We start from the raw sequence: 14,994 nt of genomic DNA, 5'->3' as shown, positions 1-14,994 counted from the left end.
GAAAGGAAAACGCTGTTCCCATGTCTTTTCATACGCTTGGAATTGGACTCCAGACTCGGCGCTGGGATGCTTGCTTTTGCCTTGTCCAAATTTCTCAGCACGTATATTGACGATTGGATTCTTGGGCCAATCAAGAATCAAGTTCAGAGTGGTCCTCTTGGACTCTTCATCCCAGACTCCACATCTAATTGGGTCTAGAAGACAGGAGTCTCTGGTTCTAATTAGTTGATCTCCATTCTGGAATTCAACTTGACAGAGCCCACTTGACTGTTACTTGGACTGCAGTAGCTACAGGTTCTGTTGGGATGGGTGGAGTGGTGCTGTGAACACCAGACCACAACACTCAGAACCTCCACAATGGACAGAGTTTATGAAATTCCTGAGGAGCCAAATGTAGATCCAGTTTCATCTCTGGAGGAAGATGTCATCCGTGGGGCCAACCCTCGATTTACCTTTCCATTTGGTATCCTGTTCTCCACCTTTTTGTACTGTGGGGAGGCTGCATCTGCCTTATACATGGTTAGAATTTATCGAAAGAATAATGAAACCTTCTGGATGACATACACCTTTTCCTTCTTTATGTTTTCATCCATTATGGTCCAGTTGACCCTCATTTTTGTCCACAGAGATCTGGCCAAAGACAAACCACTGTCATTATTTATGCATCTACTCCTCTTGGGACCTGTTATCAGGTGAGCACTTTTTAAATCTCTACATACCCCCTCAAAACTTGTGCAGAGAAAGAGAAAACTAATATTCACAAGACTGATACTGTGCCTCTAATCTTTTTACAAAATATTTATTTTTTAGAAGTACTTGGACACAATACCTTTATTTATTTTTATGTGGTACTGAGGATCGAACCCAGGGCCTTGCATGTGCTAGAGGATGGTTCTACCACTGAGCCACAACTCCAGCCCCTGGGCCTCTAATCTTAATGACTCTCCCATTCCTTTCCATTCTTGGCTTCCCTGCCTGTCATCCAGAAAACTTATCTGGAACCTTAAGTGCCAAACTGATGAACATGTGGCATGTATCTGTGTTCCAAAACTGTAAATGATACCATCTAAGAGATTTCATTAAATTATGCATGATATTTGGATTTGGACTGTGGAAACTGATTTGAGATTAACAGATGTGGTCACCCTGTGCACACAGGCCAATAGCTGCAGAGTGTAATTTTTCCCTTGGTGCTGGATTGAACCCAGGGCCTTGGGTATGCTAGACAAGTGCTCTACTACTGAGTTACATACACCCCCACCCAACCCAGAGTGTGTAATTTTAACTTTGTCTTTCAGACATTTTGTAAATGAGATGAAAGTTTTTCCTTGAATCCCTCATATCCCACATTTATTTTCTTTACCTTGAGCTACTTAGGCTGCTGTTGCTGCCATTTTCAAATTCTATAGTTATTTGACATCTGGAAAATACCAAAATAGCTACCAGTGGTAATCCGGTACCCCAACCCAATGTAGTTCATTTTTCTCTGTCAGGTCATCAAATCTCCTGTTTATTTATTTATTTATATTCTGCAATAAAAGTACACAGTTGGAAGGGGGCAAAGGAATCCATTGCTGTCTGGATGCAGTAGCACAATGTAATAAAATCATGTGTTCCCATCCAGGTTGCTTTGAAGGGAAGATAATGTACTTAATTGTAGGGAGACAGGAATCTGTGTCAACAGTCTCATTTGGATACTATAGGGTTTTCAAAGTAGACGTTGCAAAACTTATGAGGTCAGGAGGGAGGAATGGACCAAGTTTGTCATGATTGCAAGAGAGACAAACACCTGCAGTCAGCTGAGAAATATGGGTCAGAGTGTTAATGTTGTAATTGGCTGGGAAGGTATCTCATCATTAAGAACTAAAAATAGGCTATGAAACTGGTTAAGGATGGAACTTCCCCCTTTATAAAAAATTTTATCTGTAAATACACATAATTTTACTGACAATTATACCTTCAAAAAGCTTGAAAAAAATTTTATCAGTATGGTTTTAATGGAGAGGAATTGATTAGGCTCCATCACAGAAAATATGAGATATCTTAGAGTGGCCTGGAATTCAGGAGACCTGGAATCTAGTCCTCCTTCTGCCATTGACTAGTTGTGTGGCCTTGGTGAAATCTCAGAAGATGCCTTGGGCTTTAGTTCCCTCTTTTGTAAAATAAATTGTCTAAGCTAGATCACGAATCCTAAATGCTTGCAGGAACCAGGCAGGTAATTTAATGATTGATGTAGGGCAAGTATGAGAAAACCAGTAGTCTCACGTGTGATGATAAATGAAAACAAAGTCTCATTGTTAGAGAAATGTTGGGAAGTATCATGGTAATCTGGAGTCTGTGACCTGCCTATAGAGGAAGCAGCCACTCTACAACTCCAGTCCATTATCCATGTGAGGATTCAGAGCCAGTATTGCCAGATCTCCTAATTTTTCAGGAGAATTTCCCAATGCAGGATTTTATATGAAATGTCATGACTTTAAATATTGGCAACTGACTTAAAACAAACAACATTGTACAGTCCAAACTACATGTATTGGTCAGAAATGACTCAGCTGACTATATATAATCTTTGGACTGGGTGGTCTAAAGGTACTTTCCAGTTCTAAATTTTTGAAGTTATAAAGGAAGACCTCATCTTGAACTTGGAACCAAGAAATTTTAAGATGTCACTAGAGGAGCAAGGGAACCATTCTTCTGTCCCCTTTCAAATACAATATATTAAGATCTAGAATTCTCAAGAAGCAAATTTCAGTGAGTAGCCAGACCCCAGGTTTCTTTTTTTTTTCGTTTTTTTTTTTTCAGATCCCAGTTTTGACTTTTGCTTGTGACTTCCTAAGCTTCTTTGATTTGGACCCTCTGTATTCACTGTTTTTCATTTTTGTTGTTTAGCTTCCACTAAGAATAATTTAAAAAATATTTTTAGCCTCAATCACTTAAACCCACAGCAGGGAAAAGTAATTGAAAACTCATAAATTATACTCTTTTTTTTGAGAGAGAGAGAGAGAGAGAGAGAGAGAGAGAGAGAGAGAATTTTTTAATATTTATTTTTTAGTTTTCGGCAGACATAACATCTTTATTTGTATGTGGTGCTGAGGATGGAACCCGGGCCGCATGCATGCCAGGCAAGCGCGCTACCGCTTGAGCCACATCTCCAGGCCATAAATTATATTCTTTATATGCTTATATTCAAGGCCAATTACTTTTTACTAATCAAGTAGGAACCTGATTAGTGCTATTGAGCAAATGAAGGTGTTTGTAGGGACTGACTCTGTTACATGAAATCCAAACATTCTTCTGGAAATGAAAATGTACTCTGGTTTACTGAAGCTTATAAGCAAGGCAAACACCCTATTTCAAACCAGCCTTGAGAAGAGAAGAATAGCCTGGTGCAATATCAAATGCCTGTAATCCCAGTGACCTGGGAGGCTGAGGCAGGAGGATTGGGAGTTCAAAGCCAGCCTCAGCAACTTAGTGAGGCCTTAAGCAACTCAGAAAGACTCTGTCTCTAAATAAAATATGAAAAAGGGCTGGGATGTGGCTCAGTGGTTAAGTGCCCCTGGGTTCAATCCCTGATACCAAAAAAAAAAAAAAAAGCATAAATAAAGAGTAATAGTTTATTCCACAATAGTGTGGATGGACTTGGGTTAAAATCTAAAATCTTTTGTGGAAAAGGCACTTATGCATTTTCCCTAATTAGGAAGAGATATTGCTTTTTCTTTTTTATTCTTTCCCAGGTCTTTGAGTTTGTCTCTAGAATGTGGGAAGTTTCTGGCTACACACTTTGAATTGGTACACCTGAATCAATCTCTGGGCGATCCTGTGGAGAATAGCAGTCAGTGCATGTTTCAAACCTTCCTACTGGGGGATAAAGACTAGAGAGCATATAAATCTCTAAGCTTGTCTTTCATCTATTTTTCTGTTAAATCTCATTGGTGCTATTATCCTCTCCTTCTGTCATTTTCACCCTGTATTCTTTGTTTTCCTTTTCATCCTTTCATTTACTCAGCAAATATTTATCAAATTCCCACTATGTGATAAGGCCTTTGAGCAAGATAAATACAACCCCTGCCCTCAGTCTATTGGGGAAGATGTCTTAATTTCCACCACAAATGTTCTTACTTGTCATTAAAAAAATAGCCCATATCTTCCATTGAGTTCAGAATTAATGGGGGAAGTGGTAACTCAGGTGTTCCAAAACAAGATGTTCTAGTTGTTTCTCATCTATTCACCACTTCAGAACTACTAGAGACTTCTGATATAATGGGGGAGATGAGAGAGACAGCAGGAAATGTCTTATCACTATTTCAAGAGTGATAGATTTTCATAAGGATATTTTCTTCTTCATAAAGAAGTAATCAGGTTTAAAAGGCTATTGTTTTCCAACAGGTCTCATGACACAACAAAGGCACTTTCTTGAAAAAACAGAATTTGAGACCCCAATTATAGAGCTGAATGCCTTGAAAAAAGAATGCTTGGGGCTGGGGCTCAGTGGTAGAGTGCTTGCCTAGCATTTGAAAGGCACTTGCTTCAATCCTCAGCACCACATAAAAATAAATTGTGTCCATCTACAACTAAAAATATATTTTTTCTACCCCTACAGCTAAAAATAAAAAACAAAACAAAAAACCCAAACCAGGGCTTTTTGGAACCTTCACCTTTTTCTCTGAATAAAACATTTCCTCAAATCTATTTTTTTTTTTTGGTACTATGGATTAAGCCTAGGGGCGAGTCACCTCCCCAGCCACGTGTGTGTGTGTGTGTGTGTGTGTGTGTGTATCTAGAGACAGAGTCTCACAAAGTTGCTTAAGTCTTTGCTAAATTGCTGAGTCTGTCTTTGAACTCACGATCCTCCTGCCTCAGCCTCCAATGCAGGCCTGTTCCTAAGCAGACAAAACAATTTCCTGTCTTCCAAGAAGTACTTCTGAAATGGTGTTGTTAGGTTAGTAGATTAGACCAAACAGAAATGGACTTAGGCTCACATAATTTGTAGAAGGTCTAACCAATCCTTTTTTTTTAATATTTATTTTTTAGTTGTAGTTGGACACAATACCTTTATTTTATTTATTTATTTTTATGTGGTGCTGAGGATCGAACCCAGGGCCTCGCACGTGCTAGGCAAGCTCTCTACCACTGAGCCGCAAGTCCAGCCCCATGACCAATCCTTTGACTCACCAGAAATGAGCAGAAGAGAGTAAAAAGCAAAAAGTAGCATAACCTCCCCAAATTTCCCTCCTTGTTACAACCTCCCTTCCCAGGACAGCTTTAGTTAAGTTCCCATGATGCTTTACACCTGCAGGTGTTTGGAGGCCATGATTAAGTACCTCACACTGTGGAAGAAAGAGGGGCAGGAGGAGCCCTATGTCAGCCTCACCAGAAAGAAGATGCTAATAGATGGCGAGGAGGTGCTGATAGAATGGGAGGTGGGCCACTCCATCCGGACCCTGGCTATGCATCGCAATGCCTACAAACGTATGTCACAGATCCAAGCCTTCCTGGGCTCAGTGCCCCAGCTGACCTATCAGCTCTATGTGACCCTGATCTCTGCAGAGGTCCCCCTGGGTAGAGGTGAGTGGGGTCAGGAGAGGGGAGGGATCCACTTAAATCAAGGGTCTTAGAAGTTTAGCCTTGAGCTGTCCAATATACTGACCACTAGCTTCATGTGACAATTTCAATGAGAATTAAATAAGATTAGAAATATACTGGTTCAGTAATACTGGCCACATTTCAAGTTTTCAATAGCCATGTAGGTTAGTGACTATTGTTTTGAATGGCACAGATTTAGAATATTTCCATTATCACAGAAAATTCTGAACAGCACTAGTAGTTAAAAAAATTAGGGAGTCAGGCATCTTAGGCCTGCCTGATTTTTAAGTTGGAGCAAACTGATTAGACGAAAAATGTTAACAGATACACCCTACCTGGCCTCAAAAGAAGCTAGTAACACCAACAGTTAGTAGGATATTTTCCCTTGTTCAGAGTGTTTAAATTATGATGTTAGTTGTTTTGTTTGTTTAGGGATGGCCACCTTTAGGAAGAGGTTCCCAAATATTACTGATCATCAGAATCATGTGGTAAGATTCTTTTTAAAATCACATTTCCTCCCCAGATCTGAATTAATCCCAGAATGTGGGGAGGTCAGGAATCTGCATTTTTATGAAGTACCTTAATTGATTCTGAGCAGCCTGATTTGGGAACCACTAATTTAATCATTTTCTCCCAATGTCAGTGAAGAGAAAGCAAAAGGGTATGGGATGAATACTGAGGAGAATCAGACCTAGTTCAAGTCCTGACCCTTGCTGTAATCTTTGGAGGAAGTTATAAAGCAGTCACTGTCTTAATTTTTCACTTGTAAAAAAATGGATCCTGAGATGAGTAAGACCTCCAGCAGAGGATGAAATGTGAGTCAGTGTTTTCAAAGTCAAGATAAAGTGCTGTTAATGAATTTTAACAGCCTGTGATTTGCTTCATCTGCTTGGACAGAAGCTGGTATGGGTGTGGGTGCAGCTTTGGATCATTTTTTTTTTTATTATTTTGTGTTGATCCCGCTTGGCAAAGTCCCCGGTCTCAAATGCAGGGAGAACTAATTCCACTGAGAACAGTTCATAAAGTTCTGAAGCTTTTCATGTACATAGAATTGACAGTAGTTTCAGGGAAATGATGATGGTTTTCCTCTTGAGAATTTTGAGGGTCATGAAATCTTCCAATTAAGATACATACATATACTACAAAAGTAATACATGTGCAAAGTGATTGACCTATAGACAATTGTATATACAGAGGAATTTTCCAGAAAGCTATGAAAGATATTACTTCTGAAGAGTGGGAATGACAAATTAGCAGACTTTTATTTTTACTTCAGTATGGCTTGAAATTTTTGCCAAGATCATGTACTATTATTTTTAGTAATTTTTTAAATTATAAAAATAGGACTAGCTATAGTAAAAATTCAAAATAAACAATAGATATAAAAAAGGAAATGTAAATTCACTCCCCCAAAATAATCTGCTAGCCATTCAATATGTATCATTCCAGATTTTTTACTATGTAAATATAAACATACAACATATATGTACATGTTTTGCCAAAAATGGACTGTATTAAACATGTTTTTCAGTGATATCATCCTCAAAACTATGCTATTTTTCAGTAGTTATTTATATATACATGTATAAGTATATAAAATATATTTCTCTTGTATGAATTGGAACATTCTTTTTCATTTCCCTAATTTTCTAAAGTTTCTAATTTTTCACAATTTTTTCCAATTACAAATTATGCTACAGTTAACATCTTTATAAACATCTATGTATGTGAATTAAACTTTGTACAATAAATATATGGTATTAGAATTTCTGGATGAAAGAAAATGTGTGTTTAGAATTTTATTGATGCTGCCAAATAACTCTCTGAAAAGGGGTTTATGAATTTATACTCCCATTCACAGTATATAAAAGTATCTGTTTCCTCATATCTCAAACTAAATATTTATTTTTATAATTATAAGTAACTGGCTTTTAAAATAATTGGCTTTCTTTGTGGCTATAGCTAAGTATCTTTTATGTTTGGTCATTGTATGTGTTCTTTGAATTGCTAATTACATATTTTGCTCACTTTTTCTAGTGGATTGTTTATCTTTCAAATTAATTTGTAGGAGCTATTTACTTATTCTAGCATTAATTCTTTTTTTTTGCTATGCACACAAACATGTGCATACATGTTTGTATATTTTTGTGTTTAAAATACACACATTTTCTATGTGCATATACGTATCACACATGTGCAATACCCTACACTTAATGTGCACAACATACTTTGCTATGTCTTCTGGTATTGTGAATTATTACATTTTTATGTATTCAAATTCTTTATTGCTTATAGATTTTGTGTCTTTCTTACAAGAAAGGACTTTCAAAGTCTTAGCTGATAGAGTAATTTACTCATCTTCCACATATATTAGTGTCTAATATAAATTTGTCAATTTCCCCACCAAAGAATAAAGCAAAGCAAAATAATAACCAAAAAATCACATTTCATGGAGATTCTGATTGAAATTGCAGTAAATTATTCAAGTTATGGGATGTTCAAAGGATCAATCAAATTCATATAGGAAGATGATAAATCTCCATTTCATTAAATATTTTAACATGTACTTCAGTAAAATTATGTAGTTTTCTCACCATAAGTCTTGAACTTTAAAACATTTTTATTATTTTTATTGTTTTCATTATCAATGGACCTTTGTTTTATTTATTCATATGCAGTGCTGAGAATCGAACCCAGTGCCTCACACATGCTAGGCAAACACTATGCCACTGAGGCACAACTCCAGCCCAGGTCTTGAACATTTTAGAGCTTATTTCTAGGTGTTCTTTCAGTTTTAAAATATTAGTTTTTTTAACTTTTATTTATTTTTATGTAGTGTTGAGGATCGAACTCAGTGCTTCATACATGCTAGGCAAGAGCTCTACCACTGAGTTCCAACCCCACCCCTTAAATGCTAGGTTTAAGTGCAAGGACAGAGCACTGGTAAAGTAAATGTACATACTGTAAATTTTAAATGGTGGGGGGGGTGGGGGGTGGAGAGAGTAGAAAGACAGAAATTAGCAGATAGCTTTTATTAGGTTTCAGGCATTTCTCCAAGCAATTTACATGTAATTATTTCATTTCATCTTCAAAACAGTTCTTCAAGGTTATTATTAACCCCTTCTTATGAATGAGGAAACAGACTCTGAGAGGTTAAGAAAATTTCCCAAGATATTATAAGTAGTAAATGGCAAAGATTGGATGGAAATTCAGGATGTGTGCCTCCAGAGCCTATGTTTCTAACTATAGCAGCATTTTGATCTCTTATGGCATGAATCTATTTGTAGGGAGACATATGGAAAATGTTTTTCCATTTATTGGAAGCATCAGGTTTTCTTCCTTCTATTGTACTACTTTCAATAAATGAGTTCTAATTTAAGATAAGGCATCAGACACTTGACACTTGGCTCAATGTATAGCTGATGTTCCCATGTCCACAAAGAGTATCATTTCCTGAGGATAGGAATGAGAGTGGTTTAGAAATACAAAAGTACTAGGTTGGGCTCAGTGGCATATGTCTGTAATCCCGGCAGTTTGGGCGGCTGGGGCAGGAGGATCGCAAGTGTGAAGCCAGCCTCAGCAATTCAGTGAGGCCCTAAGCAACTTAGTAAGACTCTGTCTCAATATAAAATATAAAAGGGGGGCAGTGTGGCTCAGTGGTTAATCTCCAGTACAAAAAAAGAAGAAATTTAAGAGTAGCCACTTCGAGAGTCTCCCACTCTATTCTTTAAGATTCCAACACTACTTATTAGCTGAAGAAAATTCTTAGAAATGAGAGCTGTATTTTCTTTTGTATTTTCATGGGGAAGGCTTCACTTTTCTTGAAGATTAACTTGATATACTATGGCTCAAGTTTCTCTGGATCCATTATTTTTATACGAAGAGAAAACTACAGATTTTCTTTTGGGGGAATACTCCTTAAACCTTCCACTTTTCTTGAGAGCACTAAACCCCACCCCTCACCCCTGCACCCCAGTAATCAGTATACTTTAACCAAAAAATAAAAATAAAAATAAGCAAAGGGCCACCTGTATGGTCTATAGTTAAGGAAGGTTAGGGAGCATTCTGCCTTTCTTGGCCCCTACTTTAACATCTAGTGTTATGGATGCCATGGACTGGGAAACAGAGTTTTAATGTTTTTGAACCACTCTACTGGAAGTTCAGAGATTCCTAATGTGTACTAACAAATAGGAGTGATGAATTGGCATTGCTGATGACAAATACAAGCAACTCTAGACTATCTCATGAATTGGCAAACTGAGGCACATAGATATTCAATGATTTCACAAGCTCATACACAGCTGAACCAAGGACTTCTAGGTATTTTATGCTGCTTCTCTAAACTCAAAATTCTTCATTAATTCCACACACATTTATTGTGCATCAACCATGTTCTAGTCAGTATGTTAGGCTCTGAGGATACAGCAGTGGGTAAAATAGATATGATATCCTCTGCCCTCATTAAATATTTAGTATACTTTTTGACACATGCAACTGGAGTTAAATATTCTAGAAGCCCGCACAAAGAAGATTTGCTCCTTGAAGAAAATATACATCAAAGAAGGGACTTCAATTAGAAAATACATTCTCTGAGTCTCCTAAGCTTGGATTTTTTTTTTTCAGAAAGTTTACTTATGTATTTATTTCCCTCATGCAGTTTTTGCTCAGAAGCCTGCTCTGTTAGGTAGTCCTACCTGGAACCTTTATATGTCCTTTTCTTATATTAGTGACTTAGTGTTTTAAGACCTACCCTTTTTTAAAAAAGCTTAGTTTGTACATTTATGATTATTAATGTATTACAGTATATGTTTATACTACACTCCCAGCCCTCACTTTGATTTTGATTTGATTTTCCCTGATGATTAGTGATATTGAACACCTGTTCATGTATCTCTTGGCCATTTGGTCTTCTTTGCAAACATGTCTATTCAGGTGCATGTTATTTGTTTGCATAGCTATTATCATACATGAATTTACTCTTAGGTGAGGCTCTGAAGTCCTACCTATCATCTCTGGACCTCTGGGTCTGAGTACAGGTTTTATACCAACATTGACTGCTTGCCTCTCTCCCCCTCCCCCATTCCTTGTTTTGTTTTGTTTTTACAGCTGTGCTAATGGTCTTTTCCCTGATGTCTGTAACCTATGGGGCTACCCTCTGCAATATGTTGGCTATCCAGATCAAGTATGATGACTACAAGATTCGCCTTGGGCCACTAGAAGTCCTTTGCATCACCATCTGGAGGACGTTGGAGATCACTTCCCGCCTCATGATTCTGGTGCTCTTCTCAGCTACCTTGAAGTTGAAGGCTGTGCCCTTCTTAGTGCTCAACTTCCTGATCATCCTTTTTGAGCCTTGGGTTAGGTTCTGGAGGAGTGGTGCCCAGATGCCCAATAATATTGAGAAAAATTTCAGCCGTGTTGGCACCCTGGTGGTGCTGATTTCAGTCACCATCCTCTATGCTGGCATTAACTTCTCTTGCTGGTCAGCTTTGCAGTTGAGGTTGGCAGACAGAGATCTTGTTGACAAAGGTCAAAACTGGGGACATATGGGCCTGCACTATAGTGCGAGGTTGGTAGAGAATGTGATCATGGTCTTGGTTTTTAAGTTTTGGGGAGTCAAAGTATTGCTGAATTACTGTCATTCCTTGATTGCCCTGCAGCTTATTATTGCTTATCTGATTTCCATTGGTTTCATGCTACTTTTCTTCCAGTACTTGCACCCATTGCGCTCACTCTTCACCCATAACGTAGTAGACTACCTCCACTGTGTCTGCTGCCATCGGCACCATCAGCGAAGGGCTGAGAACTCAGAGCCAAGCTTTGAGACTGAAACAAGACAAAGCATTGTCTGATTCTATCTTCTGAGTATCATGGGATGGTTTGGGAGTTGCCAAGATCAACTCTGAAATTGAAGGAGAGGGTGAGGCTCATGGATGAGTACTCAACAGAACATTTTCTTGAGTATTCTGGTAAGTCTATCAGAAGAGTGACCCCCAAATAGGTTTTACTTCTTGGAGATTTACTGCTATGTTTGGAAACCAGGAGTGGAACAGTCAGAAATATTGTTCACACCCCTTCTACCCAGGTCAGTTGAGATAACTGACCTCTAAGCACCTTAGGCTCTCTGTGACTTTGCAGGTCTGTTTGTTTGCTTGGGGCAAAAGAGTTTGCCCAAAAGGTGCTGAAGACTCAGAATCTCACTAGAATATATCCTGCTAAACAGAGTATGTGGCAGCTTACTAGATATGGGTATCTCTCAGGAAACCCTCTGACTATTGTGGAACCTACAGATATGAGTGTGACTAGATTCTTTTAACTCCAATGAGAAGCTCTGACCAAGAAGAAAAAAGCCCCACCGTTAAAAGAGCTGCTCCCCAGATGTATTATATCTCTATTAGGATTTTACTAATGGCCATTCACAGGTCATTTGCAGTGGCCTTTCATAGGTACACCTTGAGGAGGGAGTGCAGGGTAGGGTTCCTTCAGGGTGTAAGCCAGAATGACTCTTTTCTTAGGAACCTGCATGGGCATCCAGTTGTCAAGTGGAATGGTTACTTATTGCCTCATTAGCAGGGATTCCCTCTAACCCAGCTATTCTGTGCTCTTGTCATTTTACTATTTGATGTAGGCCTCAGGGAATCTGAAATGTAATTGAAACTGTTTCTGTATATGAAAGAAATGAAGACTTCTTTGTGTCTGCTACTGTCCTGGGTATTTCATTGATCTGTGGTTTGCTTTTTAGGACAGGAGAAAGAGAAAGTAATAATGGCTGTGTTATCACCCTCATGTTGCTTGGGGTTGGGATGGGTGGCTAATACTCCAAAGTAGAGTGAACATAGAGAGGGGAAACCAGATAACATTAAATTACCACAGGTACTTGTTTTTGTTTGCAGGACTTTACTTTCTAACAAGGAATATGGGTTTCTCAACCCCTCTGACCATTCTCAGAACCAGTGAATGAATTCATACCTCCTTTTTTATGTACCTCAATGTTTACCTTTCATGTTTAATCTCATGGTGGGAATGTAAGCTGGATGCCTCTAAAGTAACCAAGGAATTGAGGTTACTATGACCACTTCCTATTGTGACCAAGTATTCCAATAATTACCTAAGGAATGTTTTTCCTCCACAGACCAGGAAAGTGAGTAGTCCTCCTAGTACTGTGTATAGTTGTGGCCACTCCCAATGCTTCAATAATTTATAAACAATCTGACCTAAACTTTTCCATCCCTATCCACTTTTACTCTTGGGATTATGCTAAGAAATTTATCTTTGTAAAGGGAAGACCAGTAATGTAGAAGAAAGAGATCCAGAGGTAGAGTGGAGGGATGGGAAAGGGGAGGCAATGCAGAATGAATTCTTTAAAAATCATGTTATGTGCATATATGAATATACCACAGGGAATTTCACCTGTATATATAAGTAAAAAGAACCAGTCAAGTATAAATAGATGAGTGTAAGGAAGTCTAATAGAGTAGAGAAAGAAGAACAAGGGAGGGGAGGGAGGGAAGGAGGGAAAGGGAAGCATCATGAACTGAATTTGAATTCCGTGCATGGTTTGTTGGGATGAATCCAACTACTATGTGTAACTATAAAGCTCTAATTTTTAAAAAGTTAAAAATAATTTTTTGTGTGTCATTTCCCCTCCTATTTATTTATTTATTTATTTGGTACCAGGGATTGAACTCAGGGGCACTTGACTACTGAGCCACATCCTCAGCCCTATTTTGATTAGAGACAGGGTCTCACCGAGTTGCTTAGCACCTCGCCATTGCTGAGGCTGGCTTTAAACTTGGGATCCTCCTATCTCAGCCTCCTGAGCCTCTGGGATTACAGGCATGTGCCACCATGCCAGCTATGTTTTTCATATTTTTATTTGTGCATTATAGTTGTACATAATGGTGGGATTTGTTGTTATATATTCATGCATGCATATAACAATTTCCCCTCTTCTTATCCAGTGTCAGGGCATTCTATATATTGAGGGAGCTTCCTCTTCTAAGTAGCAAGGCTGTTAACCAGAATTATCCTATTTCCTGGCATGGCTAGTGTGGTTTTCCCAACTTCAGCAACTGTTTGGAGTTAAAAGAATTGGCTACTTAATTTGGAGGAGATGTAGGGACTTACTTTGGAGCAACAGAGATTTTCTTTTACAAACCCAGTTCCCTCATTCCATTTTTCATGATGAAGAGACTAAGCTGATTGTCCTATAAAGCTCACACTGACTTCTGTTATTTGAGGTGAACTTGAAAGAAAGAATCCATCAGATCTCTAGAAGAACACACTGCCTCTTTGGAATTCAAACAAGAATTTCTCCTCAATTGTTAACATGCCCTTGATTTAGAGCAGAACCAGCATGGAACAATAATTTGGTCCATAAAAGCCAAGTGAATCAGCTAATTAAGAGGAGGCTACTATGGAAACAGAGAGAAAGACGCACACACATATACACATATGCACACACGGAGTCAGGCAGATCAATTACAGATAAAGAGAAGATGCACAGGGAAGAAAAGTGTTCCTCAGTACTGGACAAAGCAAAATTTTCTCCCCCATGTCCTCCAGCTGCAGTGACTTAATGTGGTAGGAATGTAGAGAGTTTAGGGAGAGGGTGTGGAGTAGCTTCCAACCTGAAAAACCTGCTGTCCTCACCCAAGGAGGAGACTCTAGTGATACATTATGCAAATGGACCCTCAGAACCTCTTATAGGTGGTGGCTTTTCTGTTCCACAGAAGTCTTCCAGATACACGGAAGAAGGAATTGTGGAACGTAAGGTGGTGGGCAGGGGAAGTACCACCTTCCGTGGCAAACACGTCTTTAATTGACAAATCTTTTTGATCCTCTGAAATCTTACAGCAGCACAGGGGACATGTGTGGGGATAAGTCTTACTGAGTAAAAGAGGAGGCAGAGATGGGGTCAATAAATGGTTTCTGGAGAAGGAAGCAGAATTGTGGAAGTCTGAAGAAAGGAACTAGGCTATTGTAACAACACATATTCTCATTATTGGGAATTTGATAGGCTAAGTGTGAGTAAAATATCCTGTTAGGGAAATATAAATGAACTAATAGTTGTCAATTTCTTCTTTTTTTTTTGAGAGAGAGAGAGGGAGAGAGAGAGAGAGAGAGAGAGAGAGAAAGAATGAGAATTTTAAGGTTTATTTTTTAGTTTTCGGTGGACACATCTTTGTTTGTATGTGGTGCTGAGGATCGAACCCGGGCCGCAGGCAGGCCAGGCAAGCGCACTACCACTTGAGCCACATCCCCAGCCCAGTTGTCAATTTCTTTGCTCCACAAATACTTTAAAGATTTTGGGGAATGAACTGGGAGGTACTGTGGGAGAATTGAATAATAGCTTGAATTTCTGGGCACTTTTTGTCTGTCATAGGCCCTTTATACACATTACTTTGTTCA

At 38.6% G+C, this 14,994-nt stretch overlaps 1 protein-coding gene across 1 annotated transcript; it reads left to right on the top strand.

Annotated features, from left to right (window-relative positions):
* The first annotated feature begins 357 nt into the window (after positions 1–357).
* Xkrx (XK related X-linked) lies at positions 358–11,435 on the top strand. Its single transcript, XM_026410508.2, has 3 exons — positions 358–692; positions 5,297–5,565; positions 10,690–11,435. The coding sequence occupies exons 1-3, from the start codon at positions 358–360 to the stop codon at positions 11,433–11,435; spliced, it is 1,350 nt and encodes a 449-aa protein (XP_026266293.1).
* Positions 11,436–14,994: the final 3,559 nt, after the last annotated feature.

The sequence above is a fragment of the Urocitellus parryii genome, chromosome X (assembly GCF_045843805.1).
Source record: "Urocitellus parryii isolate mUroPar1 chromosome X, mUroPar1.hap1, whole genome shotgun sequence".
Classification (NCBI taxonomy): domain Eukaryota; kingdom Metazoa; phylum Chordata; class Mammalia; order Rodentia; family Sciuridae; genus Urocitellus; species Urocitellus parryii.
This window is presented reverse-complemented; position numbering and strand designations above follow the sequence as displayed.

What these genes read in the sequence shown, in the direction of transcription:
- Xkrx (XM_026410508.2), top strand. Translation starts at nt 358, where the DNA reads ATGGACAGAGTTTATGAAATTCCTGAGGAGCCAAATGTAGATCCAGTT. An exon ending in CTCTTGGGACCTGTTATCAG is followed by an intron (nt 693 to 5,296) that starts GTGAGCACTTTT and finishes TTACACCTGCAG; the next exon opens with GTGTTTGGAGGCCATGATTA. An exon ending in AGAGGTCCCCCTGGGTAGAG is followed by an intron (nt 5,566 to 10,689) that starts GTGAGTGGGGTC and finishes TTGTTTTTACAG; the next exon opens with CTGTGCTAATGGTCTTTTCC.